The sequence below is a fragment of the Cucurbita pepo genome, chromosome 19 (assembly GCF_057944985.1).
Source record: "Cucurbita pepo subsp. pepo isolate OVF chromosome 19, ASM5794498v1, whole genome shotgun sequence".
Lineage (NCBI taxonomy): Eukaryota > Viridiplantae > Streptophyta > Magnoliopsida > Cucurbitales > Cucurbitaceae > Cucurbita > Cucurbita pepo.
This window is the reverse complement of record NC_141816.1, coordinates 10,258,206-10,278,913: the sequence shown is the minus strand read 5'-3', so window position 1 is coordinate 10,278,913 and position 20,708 is coordinate 10,258,206. Positions and strand designations below refer to the sequence as shown.

General features: G+C 34.2%; 2 protein-coding genes across 2 annotated transcripts; both read left to right on the top strand.

The window, feature by feature from the left end:
* Positions 1-3,987: 3,987 nt before the first annotated feature.
* LOC111781169 (protein CROWDED NUCLEI 4) lies at positions 3,988-11,909 on the top strand. Its single transcript, XM_023661623.2, has 9 exons — positions 3,988-4,441; positions 5,716-5,925; positions 6,006-6,259; positions 7,144-7,414; positions 7,501-7,584; positions 7,775-9,660; positions 9,811-10,018; positions 10,096-10,166; positions 11,461-11,909. The coding sequence occupies exons 1-8, from the start codon at positions 4,235-4,237 to the stop codon at positions 10,099-10,101; spliced, it is 3,126 nt and encodes a 1,041-aa protein (XP_023517391.2). The 5' UTR covers positions 3,988-4,234; the 3' UTR covers positions 10,102-10,166; positions 11,461-11,909.
* A 1,385-nt stretch (positions 11,910-13,294) lies between these two features.
* Positions 13,295-20,094, top strand: LOC111781170 (branched-chain amino acid aminotransferase 2, chloroplastic). Its single transcript, XM_023661624.2, has 10 exons — positions 13,295-13,603; positions 13,685-13,743; positions 14,238-14,415; positions 15,346-15,522; positions 15,615-15,746; positions 16,105-16,203; positions 16,624-16,740; positions 18,682-18,777; positions 19,354-19,466; positions 19,830-20,094. Exons 1-10 carry the CDS (start codon positions 13,463-13,465, stop codon positions 19,942-19,944), a joined length of 1,227 nt encoding a protein of 408 aa, XP_023517392.1. The 5' UTR covers positions 13,295-13,462; the 3' UTR covers positions 19,945-20,094.
* Positions 20,095-20,708: the final 614 nt, after the last annotated feature.

The following is a 20,708-nucleotide window of genomic DNA, read 5'->3' as shown; positions in this document are numbered from 1 at the left end:
ACTGGTTGGAAGATGAGCATCCATCATCATGTCACCATGTGTTGCCCAATATCTCCACAATTCCATTCATGTCGACATGCCTATGTTTGCTTAACAATCTCTTCCTCTTTTTATTATATCATTTTTTTTCAAAATTAAATCAATTCAATTCACCCATTTATTACCTTTTTCTTCAGTGCAAAGGGATTAGCCAGAAAGAGATGAGCACTAAGAATAGGGTGACATTATTGGAATAATAATTATCATAAAGGGAAGAATTTAGAGAGAGAAAAGTTGGTACACGACAACAATTAAATTTTATTCAAAGAATTATAATTATGCTATGAATATGATTCATCAACAATAATCTACACCTTTACCTCACTACAATACTATATGGTTGTTCGAGTGGACTTTGTAGCTACTTTCATTTATTTATTTAATTAATTATATATATTTTTTAAATAAAAGAAAAAAGAAAGTAAAAACCATGTGTCGGCAATGTTGAGATGACAAGTTAGGTCATCTAAATAGTATGAGGAACCAACAAAAACCAAACACTCGAAAAGGTAACACGATTTCTTCATTTTGCTTTCTTTAATTGACAATAATGTCTAAACATTCACGCATTATACCTTCCCCTTACATTTCATATTTCCCAAATTACACCTCCCCTATTTCCCTATTTCCTTTTTTTAAAATTTTATTTATTTGAAATATCCGAATCTAAATTAATTATATTTGTTTTAAATCCCCAAAATAATAATAATAATAAGAGACGTGTGGTTGGAGTGGAAAAAAAATAATAAAAATAAATGGTGGGGAGGGTATAAGACAGGTATGGCCCACCAATGATTTTGTTGGGATGGGCATTTGATTCGCTGGCGTTTCATTGTGGAGCGTAGAATTTGGAAATAATAATAATAATTGAGGTAAAATAAATTCATTTAAATAAATAAATAAATAAAAGAATGTGGATAAGGTCTCCCATCCTTTGGTTTTTTCTTCTTCCTCATCCGACCGTATTTGCCTCTTGTCTTCGACCACATTTGTGTCTCTAAATTATTAGTTTGGTTAAGAAATCTTAGTACTATTTTTCGGAATAATAAATATTTAATGCTATAAAAAAATTTCAAAAAATTCCAAAAATGAGAGAAATATAATCCAGCGGCGGTGGAAAAATAAAAAAAAATGTCGCCATCGAGGAGTAGATATGAATGCGTGGAAAGAGGATCACATAGCATTAATTGAGGAAACATATGTCTAGTCACCCTAATATGATATCATTATTGTTTGATTATTTTCAGGGTGGGGGGTGGAAAACGGGTTTATTTATCACATCAAACAAATCAGTCCCCACCCACTTTTTTCTATATTCATCATTTCTTTTTTACCCCCTCCCTCTCCAACTAACATATTATTTGGACCAATTCTTTTCAGACCTCTTATTTAAATTATTATTTTTACACTTTATGGACAAATACCTTTTTAAATGTTGTTTGATTTAATGTGGTTGAGATATAGAATCGGTAGATAGTGCCTATGACTTGTCAATAATTAACAGATGGTCCTTAAATTATAGGGCGGTGTATATTGACATAATTCTACATAAATTAAAAAACTTAGTTCGGAAAGTAAAGATGAGAAGACTAGTCCTATCCTATGTCTTGCATCCAATCGACATGAATTAAATAATGGAGATTGAAATTTTAAAATATTTACATTTAAAGAAATATGGCCCCGCACTTTTAGTGGGGTTATGTCTCACTTTATTTATGTGTATTTTTTTATTTATTTATATAAATCTCTAAACTTTTAATAGATGTTATTATTATTTTATTATAATTGAATTAAGTAAATTATTTTAACACATTAATCTCAGTTAAAATTTTTGGTCGGACGAGAATGTTGTCAATTATTTTAATAAAAATAAATGAATTTTAGTGTTGCGCGCAACTTCGTGAGGGTATAATGCACGCACGAAGCTCACGTGCTGACACGTGGTGGGATGAGGGACAGAAATGTAAAAATGATAGGAAGAAAAAAAAAAAGTAAAAAAGAAAATAAATTAGGGGTAGTTGAAGACTGTTGCTTGCCGGCAGAAAACAGTTGGAAGGTTTTTGCTTGCTTAAAGTGTCGCACGCGCGTTCGTTTTGGATTGGCTCTGATTTTGATATTTAAAAATCATGCGAATTTTGGATCTTGGAGATTTTAAAATTAAAATAAATAAATAAGAAAAACAATATATTCCAGTTAACGCTTCATTATTGGGTTGAATATTCCGTTTTAACCGTTATATTCAATTCACAAAGGTCGATGTTTGATATTTCCTTAAATTTAAATAATCTTGAGAGCTTACGTAGATCTTTTAATTCGTATATAAAATATCAAAATAATAATAATAATACAAAGAAATACTTATTTTCTTTCCCGTAATTAATTTATTATTTAAAATTGACGTCTTATTCAAATCAATAATTAAAATCTGCTGTATACGATAATGTAGGAAAACACTAGAAAGATAAGAATAATGGATAGTTACTTTACAATCTGAATTACTGTGTTACACTTAAAAGGCAATGTTCCTTTTCTTTTTTGCTTGAAAAGAAAAAAAAAAAAGTTGATTATTCTTTATTGATATTATTATAATAATATTTCTGGTTGACTTAATTGTAAATCAATCTTAAATTGATTATTATTCTTTATTTGGATAAATGATAATAGATTCCAATCTGATATCAATTCTAGTTCTATTTTTAAAAAGAGAATCCTAATTATAAACTATGAGTATTAGGGTTGGGAGAAATCAAAATGGGTTGACATGACGTGGAGCCACGTTACCAATTGAAAAAGGGTTCGGAACACGTGGAAAGAAGTCCCATATGGCCACCGCAGCATATTTTCCCCATATCATTGGTTCCCATATATATATATTTTTTCTTTTGACAAAGATTGGTTTCGATTTAAATTATTGGCCTTTACAGCACCCATAATAATTTATGACGATATTATAATTTAATTTTTAAACTTATAAAGATCTAGAAGTTGTCTCCATTTAAAAAAAATATTTAATACCTTCTTAAATCTTAAAAACTTTTAATTTTGTTTTTAATATGTACAGATTATTTAATATCACTGGGTGCATGTATATATTTATTTCAATTAATGGTTGACATGACTGCTTAAAACAGAATAATTAAATAAAGACAGCCGAATGCAGTATTATTCTCTTTCATGTCAACTGGGAATGCCTGTAAGAATCTTATCCTGTGTAAAAAAATAAAAAAATAATATAATAATAATAAAAAAGTCAATAAATCATCCCGTCTCCGGCCAATTATTTAATTTTAAATGCAAAATATTCTATTTCTTTATTCAAAAAAAGAAATTTATTAGTTTTTCAAACGGAAAATGGAGTGGCTGCCCTGCCCACTACGGGCTGCCCCCACTGAGTTGTACGGAAACGGTCAACAGTGGAACACCGTAAGGTAGAGAAGGCTAATATGGTAAATGGAATGTGTTCGGATGGATTGGGCTTAATTTGGGCCTGGGCGAATTATCCAATGTTCATATTTATATTTAATATATTTTTTTAAATATATCTTAATTTGACAATTTATTCCGCATAATTTTGAAAAAAAAAAAAAAAAAGATAACAAATTTCCTAATATTCCTCCTATAGTAATGCTAGAAAATTGGAAGGTTGTTAAATGTGGATGAACAGTGATTTGTATAGATGGGCTTGGTATTGGGCTTCTCGTTAGTTGTGAGATTGGGCCGAAACTGTCCATACAAAGCGGCCCAAATTAAGAGTTTGAAGTACTAAAACGACATGACGTGGAATGGAATGTAGACAGTCGCACTTGGCTTAATTTACCTTATTTAAATTCTAATCAAGCCGTTAAATCTGAAAATCAAACGCGAATGTGAAGCCTAAAATAGTTCAACTGATTAGCGATGAAACGGCGTCGTAGGGTTCATCTCTTTCTTATTTGTTCGCTGACTTTCTTTTGACTGTGCTTTGTGGATTTTGCTCTGAGCCAACGAAAACTGAGAGAGTAAAAGGTTAAAGCGATTCAGAGCGGGGAGAAAGTAAGCCAAGTGGGAAGAACTTGATCCCGCCACCCTTTTCGGAGAGGGAGTGAGAATAGAGAGCGAAAGTAAGTTTCGTCTTTCAAGATCGATCGTGGCTGAGCGTTGAATTCAGGTGGTTTTGAGTGTTTTGGATTTGTCTCTCCTGCAATTCAGACTCCGGATGGCGAGTCCGCAGTCAGGACGGGCTGGATATGCTTTGAGTTCCGGCAAGAGTTTGTCATTGACGCCTGGGTCTAGGGTTTTGCAAACCCCACTTGCTGACGAAGTTATCTGGAGGCGTCTCAAAGAAGCTGGGTTCGACGAGGAATCAATTAAACGCAGGGATAAAGCTGCGCTTATTGCATATATCGCTAAGCTCGAAGCTGAGGTTTGTCTTCTTTACTTAAGGATTTCTCCTTTCTCGAGATTTACATTTCCTTTACTTACTCCCATTCTCTTGGGTGTTCCTCTTTGGTTGGATGCGGGATATCTGAAATATAAGTGTTTGTTCAGAATTTGGTTTCTTTCTCATAGTAAAACTTTTATGTTTGAATTACAAAAAGTTTTTGCAATGCAATCGATATATCCAAAAACCTCTGGTAAATTCGTAAGCGTAGGGGTGGACGGAAGATCACTGTTACAACTTGAGATTAGCTTAAGAATACGAGATGAATTTGATCAAATTTGTTTATTATTTGGGAGGGTAATAAAAAGGATGCCAGTTTTTTAGTTCTATTTGGTAAGATACTTGATTGTATTAATAATTGGCTCTTTGTAATTGTGTACTGCACTTGAATGCATAACGGCAGTTGTAACCGCATTGAAATAATTGATCCATTTTCTTATTAATATTTAGAAGCAAAAGTGAAACAAGGAAAATACCGAAAGTTTTGGTGAACTAGTACCAATTTTGCAACTCCTGTTTTGTTATTGTATCTTGGATTCATTTTAAACAGTCTAGCTATCAAATTTGATAATGTCACGTTGCGATGTGCCTGCATTGAAATTTTGGAGCTCTAAATTATGAATTTGATGTAAAAATTCAGTGAGGCGTTCTTTAAGTTTTGGTATGAAGTTCAAGATTGTTTGATTGGTGCTTAACTTTGATTGACTTACTTCTCATCAATGGCATAGGATCAACTTTGTTATATTTATTAAGCATGAAGTATTATCTCATTGCAGATAGATGGGTTCATTTCTTTCGTTCTATTGATTTTCTTTTGACCTTTTTCTTTATTTTCATGATTTAATCTACTAGGATAGGGTTCTCTAATTTGCTTCACTGGGATGTGTTTGCCATCCTAGGTTGGAAATAGTTTGGATCAAAATTTTTAGTTCCTTGAAGTTCCACTTTGTTGTACCTGGACTTGTGTCTTCTTTTCTGTCAGCGGGCTTTCTGAAAACAATGAATAACATTTCTGTGGAGTAGGACTAATGTGTATAATGCTATAACTGTTCCCATAAAGTTATTTGTCCTGAATTATTCCAACTCCTTACCCTTTTTATATAAATTTCTCGTTAGGACTAAACATTATGAAGTTTTGAATTGGTCTTTATTCTGGCAGGCTTGTATTTTTTCAATTGAAAGAGCTCTGGTTTTTGTATTGCACCTATAAATTCTCCTTTTTTTGCCTACTAAACTAATTTATGTATTCTTGTCAGATCTTTGACCATCAACACCATATGGGCCTTCTCATATTAGAAAGGAAGGAATTGGCTTCAGATTATGAGCAAATTAAAAGTAAAGCTGAGACAGCTGAATTGCTGTACAGGCGTGACCAAGCTGCCCACTTATCGGCTTTAACTGAAGCCAAGAAACGGGAGGACAGTTTTAAGAAGGCTATTGGGATCAAGGAAGAGTGTATTGCAAGTGTAAGATTTTATATGTAAATGACTTTTCTTGACCATGCATTGTATTTATGTGCTTGTAATTTTCTACTTTGGTAATATAGCTTGAGAAGGCTTTGCACGAAATGCGTCTAGAATCTGCTGAAACCAAGGTTGCGGCTGAGAGTAGATTAACTGAAGCTCGCATTACATTGGAGGATGCTCAGAAGAAATTTAGTATGGCTGAAGCCAAGCTACATGCGGCAGAATCTTTACAAGCTGAAGCTGACCGGTGTAATCGTGCTGCAGAAAGAAAGCTCCAGGAAGTTGAGGCACGGGAAGATGATCTAAGGAGGCGTATGACATGTTTCAAGTCTGAGTATGCATTCTGCTCTTTTTACTTTATTTTATTAGCATAGTTGACATGCATGCTCCTTTTCATTTTCTTACATTGATTTGGTTCTGTATGACTGCCATTTATCAACGTTGAACCTTTGGTCCTTTGCTGTTTCACAGTAGATGGTGATAATTTCTTTGAGACAAGAACGATGGTGATGATTTTTTGTCATCTTTGTTTTCATATGTGAAACCTTTATTTTAAAATGTGAACTTTACCTATTACAAATACTTTCTATAGATATAGGGAAAAGGTACACAAAAGAAGGAGAGAACCGAAAGAGAAAGAGAAGGAATATGATGACATCTATACCCTGTTCACTTCTATTCTTCTCCACTCACATAAAGAAACAATCCCCTATCCCCACCAAGTTAGAATTGGTAACACCGGAGTACAAATTCAAAAAGAAAATTAGGGAACACCATAAAGAGCAATAAAACTTAGCCATCTCAAAGGCTTCATCCAAACTGCATTCTGTTTCATTGAAGATTTGGTAACTTCAAGCCATGACCTTAATTACATTGATTCAAAGAACTTCACTATTTCAGTTGACCTTAATTACACTGATTGACTAGCTCACCTTAAATCTGATTATGAAGTTATGATATCATATCTTTATTATCATCTATGAGGTTCACAGGATTAATTTCTCATGTAATGGACAAATCAGACGTCCATTGATAAGTCAGAGCAGCACACACAACCAATATGCACTATGCATTGTGACATATTTTTCTTTGCTTAATCTGCGGTGGATGGACAGTTGCTATAATTTTTCCAACACTTCTTTTGTTCGTTGATTTGTAAATCCGTGGAATACAGATTTTTTATTTATTGTTATATATATATATATATACGTTTTGTAGCTGTGATAAGAAAGGGGAAGAAATTGTGCTTGAGAGGCAATCTTTAAGTGAAAGACAGAAAGCATTACAACAGGAACATGAGAGATTGCTTGATGGACAAGCTTTGCTTAATCAGCGGGAGGAATATGTGTTAAGTAAGACTCAAGAGCTAAGTCGATTGGAAAAGGAGTTAGAGGACTCAAGAGCTAATATTGAGGATGAGCGCAGATCAATAAATAATGAGAAGTCCAAGTTGCAACTCACTGAAGCGGCTTTATCAAAGAGAGAGGAGGTTTTAATTTCCCTTCTTATTTTGGTTTGGATAATATTCTGTGAATAATTTGTGCTTTGTCCTGAAAATCTATTCTGGATTTTCAGGCTGTCAGTAGAATGGAAATTTTGCTGAACAAGAGAGAGCAAGAGCTACTTGTTTTACAGGAAAAAATTGCGACAAAAGAATCTGTAAGTTTCTTTACCCTATTCTTTTGCAATACTTGTGCAACATTGTGATTCATATTATTAATTTTACTGACACCTTAAAGATTGTAGTATTATTTTCCCTCCTGGAATGAACCCGGCTTCATATTAAATGAACTGGCCTACTTTTTGAGGCGCTGATTACATTTTCATTCTCTTTGGGTGAGCTTTGCAGAATGAAATTCAGAAAGTTGTTGCAAACCATGAAAGTACTTTGAGAACGAAGATATCTGACTTTGATGCGGAGCTGCAAGTAAAGCAGAAAGCAGTTGAAGATGAAATTGAAGGCAGGAGACGTGCCTGGGAGTTGAGAGAGATGGACCTTAAACAACGGGAGGAACAACTTTTGGAAGCGGAACTTGACTTGGAGGCTCAATCTAGGTCATTGGCAACAAAGGAGAAGGAGGTAGAAGAATTATCCAAGTTTCTTGATGAGAAAGAGAAAAACTTAAGAGCTGCTGAGCAGGAGCTTGAACTTAGTAAAGCACTCCTGCACAAAGAGAAAGATGAGTGCTCTAAAATGAAGCTAGAGCTTCAGCAATCCCTTGATTATCTAGAAGACAGAAGTAAACAAGTCGACTGTGCAAAGGACAAGCTTGAAGCCATTAGGAGTGAAACAAATGAATTATCCCTGCTAGAGATGAAGCTTAAAGAAGAGCTTGATTCAGTTCGAGTTCAGAAACTGGAACTGATGGATGAGGCAGATAAATTGATGCTTGAGAAGGCCAAATTTGAAGCCGAGTGGGAAATGATTGATGAAAAAAGAGAGGAGCTGCGGAAGGAAGCTGAAATTCTAGCTGCAGAGCGGTTAGCTGTTTCCAAATTTATCAAAGATGAACGTGATAGCCTTAGATTGGAGAGGGATGTAATGCGAGATCAATTCAATAATGATATGGAGACACTTTCTCGTGAGCGAGAGGAATTCTTGGATAAGATGACATGTGAACGTTCTGAGTGGTTGAACAAAATGCAGCAAGAACGTAAGGATCTGCTAATGGACGTTGAGGCACAGAAGAAGGAGCTTGAGAATTGTCTTGAGCAGAAGCGTGAAGAATTGGAAAGCCATTTGAGGGAAAAACTGAAAAACTTTGAGCAAGAAAAGAAAAGTGAACTGGAGAAAATTAGCTTCCTTAAGGACAAAGCAGCTAAGGATTTGGAAGAGGCTGCATTAGAAATAAAAAAACTTGAAACTGAGAGAATGGAGATTAATTTAGATCGTGAAAGAAGAAACAGAGAATGGGCTGAACTAAATACTTCCATCGAGGAACTTAAGGTTCAAAGGGAGAAATTAGAAAAACAGAGGGAGTTGTTGCATGCTGACAGGGAGGAAATTCTTTCTGAGATTGAACGTCTTAAGAAATTTGAGGATCTGAAAGTTGCTTTGGATAATATGGCTGCGGCTGAGATGAGCCAATCTGATTTGACACCTGCTCAGCCTATTGGTTCTCCAAGAAGACTTCTGAAGCAGCGTGCACTTGTTAGAGATGCTGATTTGAATTCACAGCACCAAACAGATACTCAAAAGATTACTAATGGCTTTGGGACCCCATCTATGCCCAAATTAGATGGTGATTCGCATCCTACTTCCACTCCTTTCTCATGGATCAAACGTTGCTCTGAATTGATATTCAAGCAGTCTGCTGAGAGAGAGAGGCCATCTACAAGGTATCGTGATAAAAATCTGATCAGTCAGGCTGACAAATCAAGCTCAATTCCTGGACAACTCTTACAGTCTCGGGAGTTTGAAATGGATGGGGGTAATGGTAAGTCCCAAATGAGTTATTCTGAAAGACCGGATCTGAAATATGCTATTGGAGAACCGAAAGTAATAGTTGAAGTACCCCCAGTAGGCAAGGACATGAAAGGAGTACCTGTTCTTGAATCTGAGATTGTAAATGATGTTACAGTGTCTGATCGTAGGATTTTGGCTGGAAGGAAAAGGAGGGCTACCAACATTACACATCCTGGTTCCCTAGGACACATGGAGGTAGAACATAACAATAAGAAACGGAGACAACAAGAAATTTCTGTGAACCCTGCAGAAGAGGATCCTAGTTGCCCGTATGTTCTTTTTTTTTTCCTGGTCAAAATTAATTTCCTTCAGTCATTAGTTGTTCTCCCAACAATGTCTGAGCACCTCTAGTTTATCTAATGGTTTTTGTATTTAACGAAGTTTATAAGATGATTTTAAAGTGAATGACTTGATTTCAGTGAAGGAGCATCATCCCAAATGAACGTGCTTGAGAATCCTAAGGCATTTGGGTCATCCACTGAAAACCAAGAAAGTGTCAAGGAGGCTGAAGTTGTTATCGTAAATACAGACATTAACATCATTGAAGTTATGGCTTATAAACCGAAGAACTCTGACATACCCATTGACCAAGATGCATCAAACCATCAGCAAACTATCTCAGAAAAGGTATGGTTTGTACGATGAAATTATTTATTACCAGGCAACTTGAGCAGTCCAAATTTATGAAGTGTATTACCCTGCAGTACTGAGGTCCATGGAATGTTTCAGCTATACGCTTAGGAAATGTTGAACAAGCTGCTGTTTGCTGTGTCAGGTATATGTTTTTTTTTTTTTTTTTTTTTGCTTTCAAGTTTCAATTTTTGCCTTCCGACATTACTTTCTTCTGTATGCCTTCTTATCTACCACTTATCTCATGTTATTTCTGGGTGGTTTTTTTAGACTTCGTACCTGATAGATCTTACTGCTACTTAAGATTGCTGACAAAGTCATTTCCTAATATTGCTTTCCAATTCTTCCTAAATATTAAAATGTTTAGCCATCTCTGTCTTAATGACAGAATTTGAGTTGTGATTTTAAATTAAAAACTAAGACTGAAGACAGCGTGTAAATATAACCATAGAGATTCTAGAAGTTTGATCTCACCTAGTTGATTATATGTCGTCTAACCGATTAGTTTTCCTATTGATCTTTCCTAGACTCAAAGCAAGCATTTTAGATTTCCCAACTCCCTCTTCAACGGTTGAGCTAAGGCTAATATGCAACCTTGATTTAAATATCAGTATAAGAAACCAAGGAGTGAGAATCAATGAGATTTAGATCTTTTTATTGTGCCTATTTGATGTTGTAAGCCTCTCAACCCCACATTCTGAATTCAAATTATAAAGATTTAGTGTGGTATTCTTCTCTTTTGACCACCTAATCCTAAGTTTAAGCAGTTTATCATTTATTGAAGATTTTTTAGATCGGAAACAATACTCATTAAAGAGAAGAAAGTTGTGGAAAGAAGGAACATGGGGACTTGCAGCAAGAGGTCCCAATTGGGATACATCAAAATAACTCATAACTACATAAAACTTTAGGCAAATTGCACAACTAGGAATAAAATATCTATCCAAACGCCAAAGGTCGTCCATTGGAGAGGAAGTGTCCTGAAAAGTGTTTTGTTTTCCTTTTAAGCCATACCCTCCAAAAGGTCCTCCTCTCGATGATTTCTGAGGCTCAAGGTGCTTTTATTGAGGGAAGGCTTGATCAAGTTCTCATTGAGTACAAAACATTGTAATTGGAAAAATGTAGCTCCTGAAAACCCCAAGAATTTGGCTTTAAGTTCTCATTGACAACAGATCATGGTATCAAAGCGTTATAGACTGAAGTGATCAGAAAGAAGTTTGTAGAAAAGGTGAAAATGATTGGGCAGAGAATGGGAGTGCCATCATCCAGTATGCAATATGAGCTCTCCCTGTTTAATACTTTTAGTCAGTATGCATATCACAACATTATCATACTGTTTAATATTTCAAGTTTTCTTTGCATATCTTCAGCTTTCTGTTAATCAGCCGTCGTATAACAACCACTAGTTTTGCCATAATACGTTCTTTTCTTCTATTTAGGAAATACACCTCCGCTAAAGCAATAGAACTGCAGAGAGATCGTGTTATATCCCAAAGGAGAGGGAAAAAAAAGCCTTGACATGTCGATAAAGGAATGTGCAAAGCGATGATCTCAGAATATATCTGTTCACGCTTGTGGAAGTTTTTTGTGGTTTCTCACCCTTCTAAGGTATAGAGGGGCATTATTTTCTAGCATACTTATTCTCAACGTGACGAATTGCTCGGAATCAAGATGTTAATAGATAGCTTTATAGTAGGAAGGGGTTTTATTAACATTTCGTGTTTAGTGGTAGATTGCCTTGAAATGGTGAGGGTTTGGTCGGGTCAGGTCGTGTATATGATTTGTTTTGTTGACGGTGTGTTTGTTGAAGCAATGAGTTTGTAAACCATTATTCTTCTAGAAAATGGTTTTATTTCTTCTACTAGTATCATCTAGTATCAAAGTGTTACACGACGGTGTTTTCTTTTCTTTAAGCCTATTTTTTATATGTTTGTGGCTTAATCGTGGTTAAGAACCATTAAAATGATTGTGGGCCAAAAGCAAATGAGTTTAAGTCAGGGTGATAATAGTTAATAGTTAGATGAACGTGACTTTCCACAATAGTATGATATTGTCCACTTTGAATATGAGCTCTCGTGACTTTGTTTTGGGCTCCTAAAAAAAGGTCTCGTGTCAATGGAGATAATATTATTTACTTATAATCTTTCCCTGAATTAACCAATGGGGGACTCACTATCAATAATTCTCAACCATCAAACAGCTCTTTACATAAAATTTAAAGTAAAATGCTTTAAATGTCTTAAATACAAGTATTTAAGGGTTCTAATATGCTTTAAATGTCTTAAATACAAGTATTTAAGGCTTTTAATTCAACATTGTGCGTTTTAGTTCGAATATTGTTTTTCTTTTGAAGAACGTTTAGTTTTGAAAAATGTATTTTTAAATTTCTTTTCGATTATAATACGGCTTTTTTTTTATATTTAATCTATTTTTGGAAAATATTTTCCCCCTTCTACCTACTCCTTTTTTGTTATTTTCTATAATTAAATTATTTTTCATTTTGGTAATATGATCCTTACGTCAATGTTTATCGAAAAAAAAAACATTATTATTTTTGTAAGTTCTTTTAATTTTTCGTCTTTATCTATTCAATTAAATTAGGAGTTTTTATTAAATATAAGAGACAAAAACATCTTACTATAATTACTAAAAATCTAACCAACAAAATTAGGACAAAAAGAATGAGTTTTTTTTGGTAAGTTGTATCATTTTAAATCTGGAGAATCTTTTGACTTTTTATTAAATAAGGTTGGATTTCATATTTTCCGTTCACATCATACATAAATATATTCAATTACAAGAGAGATTTGGTCCCAAAAAAAAAAATTTAAAATAAAAATAACCATAATTTTATCAATAGACTATTGACTTTATCTAACATCAACATTTTTTTAAAAGGGAGGCTAACGACCAAATTGTATTAATAAAAAAATAATTAAAAGGCTATTAAATCCTTATAAAAAAAAACATTATCAAATAAACCCAATTCAATAAAATAATATATATTTCGTTTTCAAGCTCTTAATTCTTTTAAACCAAATTTATTACCATTTTCTCAAGGCCTAATCTAACGCTTTGTATGTTTTTTAAAAGGCAGTAAAATTCTCAACCGTTACCTCCACAATTATTATATATTTTAACATCAAATAAAAAAAATATATCTCCCTAAATTTTAAAATAATTTCAATTTATTTATTTTTTTCAAAGGGAGGAAAATAAAAGAAATATTAATTTTGGTATTTATTTTTCTGAACAAATTGTTTTTGTCCGTGGAAAAATTAAGGCAGGAATTTAGTTGGGTACTGGGCGCTGAAAAGTATTTAGAGGGAGGGAATCAACGGGGTTCTGAGAGCGAGCGAGGGAATCAACGGGGTTCTGAGAGCGAGGGACAACGTGCACAATCCAATTCGCGGAACTTTCGGTTACACTTCACACAAAGCAATGGAGGGCAGCGCCGCCGTAACCGGTCTGAAGCCAGATTACCTTCTTCCTTCTTCTCGCCGTGCTTCTCCTTTTCTCCATTCCTATACATCTTCACGCTCCTCCTTCCACAGAAAGCATTCGTCTCCATTCTTTCATAAGGTCTCTCTCTCTCCCTTTTCTTTTTATTTTAAGATTGCTGCTGTGATTTTTCTTCATTTTCGCATTGTTTTCGTCTTGCAGTTCCAGAAGAAGCTTCGTCTTCCTTCCTTCAATGCTCGTCAAGCTGTATCTCCCATCAGGTGTCGTGAAAATCTTGTTTGGTACCTTTACGGTTTTCTGTATTTCTGTTTTCTATCTTTTATGTGTAGGCTATTCTGCATGCGCTTGAAATTGGTTGTGTAATGTACAACCATTCTCTGCAACTCATCTTTACTGTTGATATGCCTATATTGGAAGAATAGTGATCAGAAACAAGATGAGAAGTTTAATTTGATTGGAAAATGAGGAATTTCTTTTCAGTTCGGAATCTTTTGTTATTTAAATGATAAAGTTTTCGGAAACTATTTGGCGTGACATTATTCAAATAAGATTATATTAAATCTAGTAAAACGGTTGAGTATTTAGTTTATATTGTCACGCTGAGAGTATCATCCGTAGTCCAACATTATATTCACGACACTGCACCTTATGAACATTATGGTGATCAGGACTGTATCTATATACCTAATCGCTGTGCGGAGTGCTATGTTTTTAAACTCGACTGATCTCCACAAGCATTTGTGAAATTGTGCAGCAAAGAGGAAAAGGAAGTACCCGACTTAGATTGGGACAATCTTGGTTTTTCGATAGTTCCTACTGATTATATGTATGTCATGAAATCTTCTCATGGTGGAGACTTTTCCAATGGCGAATTGCAGCGTTTTGGGAACATTGAACTGAGTCCTTCTGCTGGAGTCTTAAATTATGGGCAGGTTAGATCATTCAATTATTATATGATTAATGATCTTTTTTTACTTACTTTTTGAAGTTTATCTCATGCTCTATATATGAAGTGACATGGTTTGATCTTACTAAACACATGTAGGTAATTAAGAAAACTACATTTCGTTTTGATTTACTGCTTTAACATTCATTTTGTTTTGATTCACTGCTTAATCATTTTTAATCGATAAGCAGTTCTGATCTCTTTCTTTCTTATTTGAGATTGGTTTTATCCTTGTTATGACTGAAATCTGATGTTTCCGGCACACATCTTTCCGACTATTTTCATATTTGGTACAGTTTGTTCCACTCTCTCTTTTTATTTATTTATTTATTTATTGGAGATTGGTTTCATCCTTGTGTTGGCTGATCTCTGATCTTAACATTAGATATGTTTCCTGAAAGTTCTTGTAAAATTTGATTTCGTTTGCAGAACTCATTCAATTTTATTTCTTGTTGATTTGATCCTTGTTATGTCTGAAATCTGTTTTTAGCAGAAGACAGCTTTCCAGCAAGTTATGAGAAGAGTAAAGTATTTTTTAGTGGACTACTTAAACAGCGTTGATGGTATCTTAATTTAGTGGCTAGAAAAGGTCAGAGTACCTTCAGAAAGGGAGTGAGAAAGTAGATTCAATACTGTGTCTTAATGGAGATTTGAGATGTGGGCGTATAAAGCACCACTTAATGTAAACTCTGAAGGTTTTGGTATTTGCACCACTTAGGATTAGTATTTATAGTGTAGATCTTTGGCATTTGATGACTAATTTAATTTCCTATGAGGATCCTCGCCATTATATTCTTCTATGATTTTTTGTCACACATTAAGGATGGCATTTTTTTTTAACTGCTAATGTATTATTTTCATTATATAATCTTAAGATTTTTTGTTTTACATGACGAATAGTATCCTCTTCAAATAGGGATTATTTGAGGGTCTAAAAGCATACAGAAAAGAAGACGGTTCTATTCTTCTCTTTCGTCCAGAGGAAAATGCATTGAGGATGAGGTCGGGTGCAGAGAGGATGTGCATGCCATCACCAACTGTTGATCAGTTTGTGGAAGCTGTGAAGGCAACTGTTGCGGCCAACAAACGTTGGGTAATGAATATTATTGTTTACGCTCTGTTTTCATTTTGTTTGGGATGTAGCTTATGATGGTTAAGTTCATAATTAGTTTCCTTGCTTCTCAGGTGCCCCCTTCAGGTAAGGGTTCATTGTACATCAGGCCTTTGCTGATGGGTAGTGGAGCAGTTCTTGGTCTTGCCCCTTCTCCTGAGTACACATTCTTAATTTATGTTTCACCTGTTGGAAACTATTTTAAGGTTTGTCGTTATTTACATTCATAAATGTTCGAAAAAGTATATTCGTAAGTACTAAATCTGTTTATTGGTCTTTCTCACATGTTTTTTATTGTATTTGTTCATAATTTAATTTTTCTTATTCACGATTGTTAATGTTCATAATGCAATTTTATGATCTGGATCAATGCTCAACACCTAATTGCTGAAATTTATAAGCGCAAGTTTGAGAAATTTGCCAAATGCATGGTCCTTTCCCATGCTAGAAAGACTTATATGTGTTGTTACTACAGTAATCAATTTCTCTTTATATTGTGTTGCATTTTTTTTTTTTTTTTTTTTTTATCTTCCTCAAAATTTTAAGATTTATTTCTGAACACAGGAAGGCATTGCACCCATAAATTTAGTTATTGAGCATGAGTTACATCGTGCTACACCTGGAGGTACTGGAGGTGTAAAAACTATTGGCAACTATGCTGCGGTGAGCAAGTTTTCTGATTGTTAAACGTTCTTTTTTCGACACAGGGTCATGAAACAGTTGATAACCATTCACACTAACTATTTGCTAAAATTTTACAATTGAACCAGGGTCAATTCATAAGGTTTTGATTGTATAATGGAGCATGATCATGTTTTACTTCCTAATTGAATAAATTTTTGGCAAAAAGTCTTGATTTGTGACTGAGGGATGAACTAAGTTTTTCCTTTTTTATTGTGCTGTTTGTTCTGATGAGCTGAATGAATTAAATGAAGATTTTCTCACCATAAATGTATGGTTTGGTGGGAGAATCAGTATCATTATCTAGATACAGCATAACTCAACTAATTAAGACATATATTCCCAACTAAGAGGTCCATATGTTGTTGAACTTAAAATTCTCAGTTAAAATTTTGTTCATAGGTCCTGAAGGCGCAATCTGCTGCAAAAGCGAAAGGCTATTCTGATGTTTTGTACCTTGATTGTGTGCACAAAAAATATCTCGAGGAGGTTTCATCCTGCAATATTTTTGTCGTGAAGGTACTCCGCAAAGCACTCTATTTAGTTATTTAATATTATTATTTTTTAAAATAGGAACACATTTCAGTGTCTAAATAACTTGAAACTTGGGTTGATGGAGGATAAAATCAGAGTTTGAATTTAATGCACAAATTTTTTGGGTCCTTTCTTCGTTATTAAAAAGGAAGAAACGACCTTGAAAAGGCGCGTTTTCCTTGCTACAACCGGATTGTTAGGAGACAACCAAACTTGAATCATTATCAAGAATAGGGATTAAAGCACCACTAAAAATCTTGAGACCCACGGATGTATCAACAAAACTGGATAAATTAATTCCTTATAAAACTGAGGAATATGGTGTTTATTCAGATCATTATCAGTAATATTGTTTTCTTTTTCATGATGAAATATAGATTCATCCATAAATGCTGTCATTTGAGAAAACCCTCCATCTTCCATAGATTGATTAATTCTGGTTAAATCAATGGAATTCAAATAGTCTTCAAAGGAAAGGACACCATGAACAATGCCCAAATGTAGAAAAAAAATCTCCCAACTTCTTATCCTTGATCTTAATGTGTCAATTGAAAATCACTAAGTTTTTTCTTTTGCCATCTGAACATTAAAAAAGATTTAAGGGTTTTTGAGGAGATACTAACCAAACTCCTTGGTTATTCTCCAATTTCTTCAAACAAAAGTGTGGCTTCCAATAGATCAAAGGTAAGTTGGATAAAGAAAGCCAACCACCATAGCCTTCAGTAACTTCCGATAGATTATGTTTTTCTTTGGACCAATTTTCCCAGTTTAAATGATAATTCCCAATTATTTTTCATTTGCCATCAAATAGTAATCCAGAATCTTCACTAGTAAACTTCAACTATGTCTTGTCAGCCAAGAAGGGGTTGTTGATTAAGCTTGCTTCAAAATAATGTTCTAATGGTTATATTAATTTCGTTCCAATAATTGTGTACACAAAATCTTGAGACCACAAAGAGCTTGCTAAAATCTTCTACTAGTTCTTTTTCTTAGCTGATCCATACTGAAGAAGAAATTTGAAGCTTGCTCAGAATAACTGTAAAATTGTCATTGCCCTGAACAACTTTTGAATGTTTCCTCTCTATCTCAACATATCTTCAACTAGAGTTCACTTTTCCCCCGGGAATTACATCAAACAACTCCAGTTGGTAAGGCTCCTTTGAAGAAAGTACATTTTCAAATTTCAATAAAAATTCTTTTATCATCTCTAAAAGAAACCTAGTCATCCACTCTTATTTGGACCAGCTAGAACACAGAGTCTCTTCCTACCCTTGTGGGTGACCAAACTACACCCCTAAGAAATTATCCTTGTTGAGATCTGAATTTCGAAAAACAAAAAGTAATTGGCATATGCAGAAGAGCTGTTTAAATGTCATATCTCCTACAAAAATGACTTCATTTTATCTCCGAATACAGAAAAATGTATTGCGAGCACCAAAACTCCTGACTTCCCTGATGAGTGAAGATACTAAGCAATACCAATCAACTGAGAATTCTGAAAATTGGACTAAAATCTAATTCCAAACTTCATATCACTTGTACAACCTGAATAGAATCCTTAACCAGCAACCTGATATTCATCTACCAACCTTGATTCTAGATTAATTAATTTCAACGGTATCAAATTTTCAAAATTTTCCTGCTGGACTAAGGAATTTGCCTCATAAACGTGACTAATAGCTTTATGATTTTTTCTTACCACCCTTGATAATTACTCGACCTGATAATCGTTTATAGTTTTTTTTTTTGTTTTTTTTTTTTTTTTTTTGCATAATACGCGTGATCAATAGTTTTCATGATGCATGCAATGGTCTGTTTGCTTCAATATAAATTGACTATTGTAGTGTTCACGTTATTGTATCTAACATTCTTTTTTTTTGATTGGCTGATGCAATTGTTCCCGGCATTTAATTTTTCTCTGATTAGGGGAATGTGATCTCTACTCCTGCCATAAAAGGGACAATATTACCTGGAATTACGAGAAAGAGTATAATTGACGTTGCTCGTAGCCTTGGATATGAGGTTCTTCACCATTATAACTTATATCATTGTTATGTTCTTAATTTTATTTTCATATAAATTATAATTGTTGTTTCTCATAATCTTGCCGACCCAAGGTAGTTGAATAATTAAATGGGGCTGTTAATTTTACTTTTAATCAGAAGTGACCAATTATTTGAACCCATTTAATGTTAAAACTATTGTCAGTGAAGATATTAACGATTGTGGGTTCAAATAACTGGCTTTACATAAGGTCAAATGTAATAACATTCATTTGGAAAGGTTTTCCTTTATTATTTGTTAAATGGGGTTGTTTGACAACTTCTTTTGATAATAGTTTTTAAAAAGCTATGAACGGGGAGTATTTAACGTTAAAGATATTGTAAGATTATCAATGTATTCATATTTTTCCGAAGGAAAACAACTTTTACAAAACACTTAACCAACCTTGTTAACGAATATTTTTTTGATGAAAATGAGATTGAGTTAGGCTGTTTAAATACTCCCTTCAGGAATATAAGTTCTTTATCTAGGTAAAATAATGATTTGTGAAAAACAAAAGACGAGAGAAGTGGCCACTGATTTGAATGCGTGCAGGTTGAGGAACGATTTGTGGCAGTGGATGAATTACTTGAAGCTGACGAGGTCTTTTGTACGGGGACAGCAGTGGTTGTATCACCTGTGGGCAGCGTCACATATCTCGGAAAAAGGTAAACTTTTGGAACTGACGTATTTCATAAACAATATCTTGACACATTGCAAGACAGCGAGATAATGGGATTGAGTAGTTGGGAAATTGAACTGGCTTTCTGATTAAAAGTACATGTTCCCGTATTCATTTGTTTTTGTATAGAAGAGATTATAACATGCTTAGCATGGGATTAAGTGTGTCCTCAACACAAACCATAAATTACCAGTCGCTCGAGTGGACTTGGAAATGGGAAATCGTTTGACTAAATTAAGATATATCTCCATTCTTTTTAGTTTTTACGTCAGTTGCTTGAGTAAGGGCAATGAAATATGTAGACATGAAAGTATTCTGCTTGTATTGATTTGATGGCTGGGTTTTGCAGGACATCTTATGGAGATGGTGTTGGAGTTGTTTCACAACAACTCTATTCTGTGCTTACCAGATTACAAATGGGCCTTATCGAAGATAAGATGAATTGGACTGTCAGCCTATCGTAGGCATAGGGTGACATTATAAAACCCCCCTCTACCTTTTTCGCTAGTTCCAGAAATTGTAGTTTTCTCATATCTAATTTAACCGTGTAGATAGTTTTGGACAGTGTTCCAAGAATTTTAAGATTTCCTGCATGTTTTGGTTTGAACTGGAAATGACTAGCGTGACAAATAAAAAAAAAAAAAAAAAAAAAAAAAAAAAAAAAAAAAAAAACTGTTTTTCTTGCTTAATTCCTTCGCTGGCACTTCATATTAAACATTCTGAGCAAGTAGAACGTGCAAGGAATATGACTCTGTAGTTTGTCTTTGAATTGGGTGAACTGCCACCACTTTAGTTCACACGTTGGATTTGATGGACTTGGACAGGTCTAGAAAATAATTGAATTGTCATGTTTAAGACTTCTAGATTGTTTAATTATGTGCATTGATTCAATATAGCAATGTTTTTCCTCTAAAAGTTTTGCCATATTGACTTTGTTAATGGGCTCGTGTAAATTTGAATGAAATTGATATAGCATTTCCAATCAAGGTCGGTGAAATATAGTTGGCAAGCATAAGCATGTTATGTAGTAGGACATGAACTCCTTGAACTTATGGTTTCTTCTTTTCCACAAGACTCAATTCAGTGCACCGCGGTCTTGTTTTGAAGGTGTTAATGGAAATAGGGTGTTGTAAGTTGTAAGTTGTAAGGAGGTAGTCATAGGGAAACTCAAGTTGGATTAAATCCTTTGTGATGGAAATGCTCTCTTGTTTCTTTTACCCTCCAACCT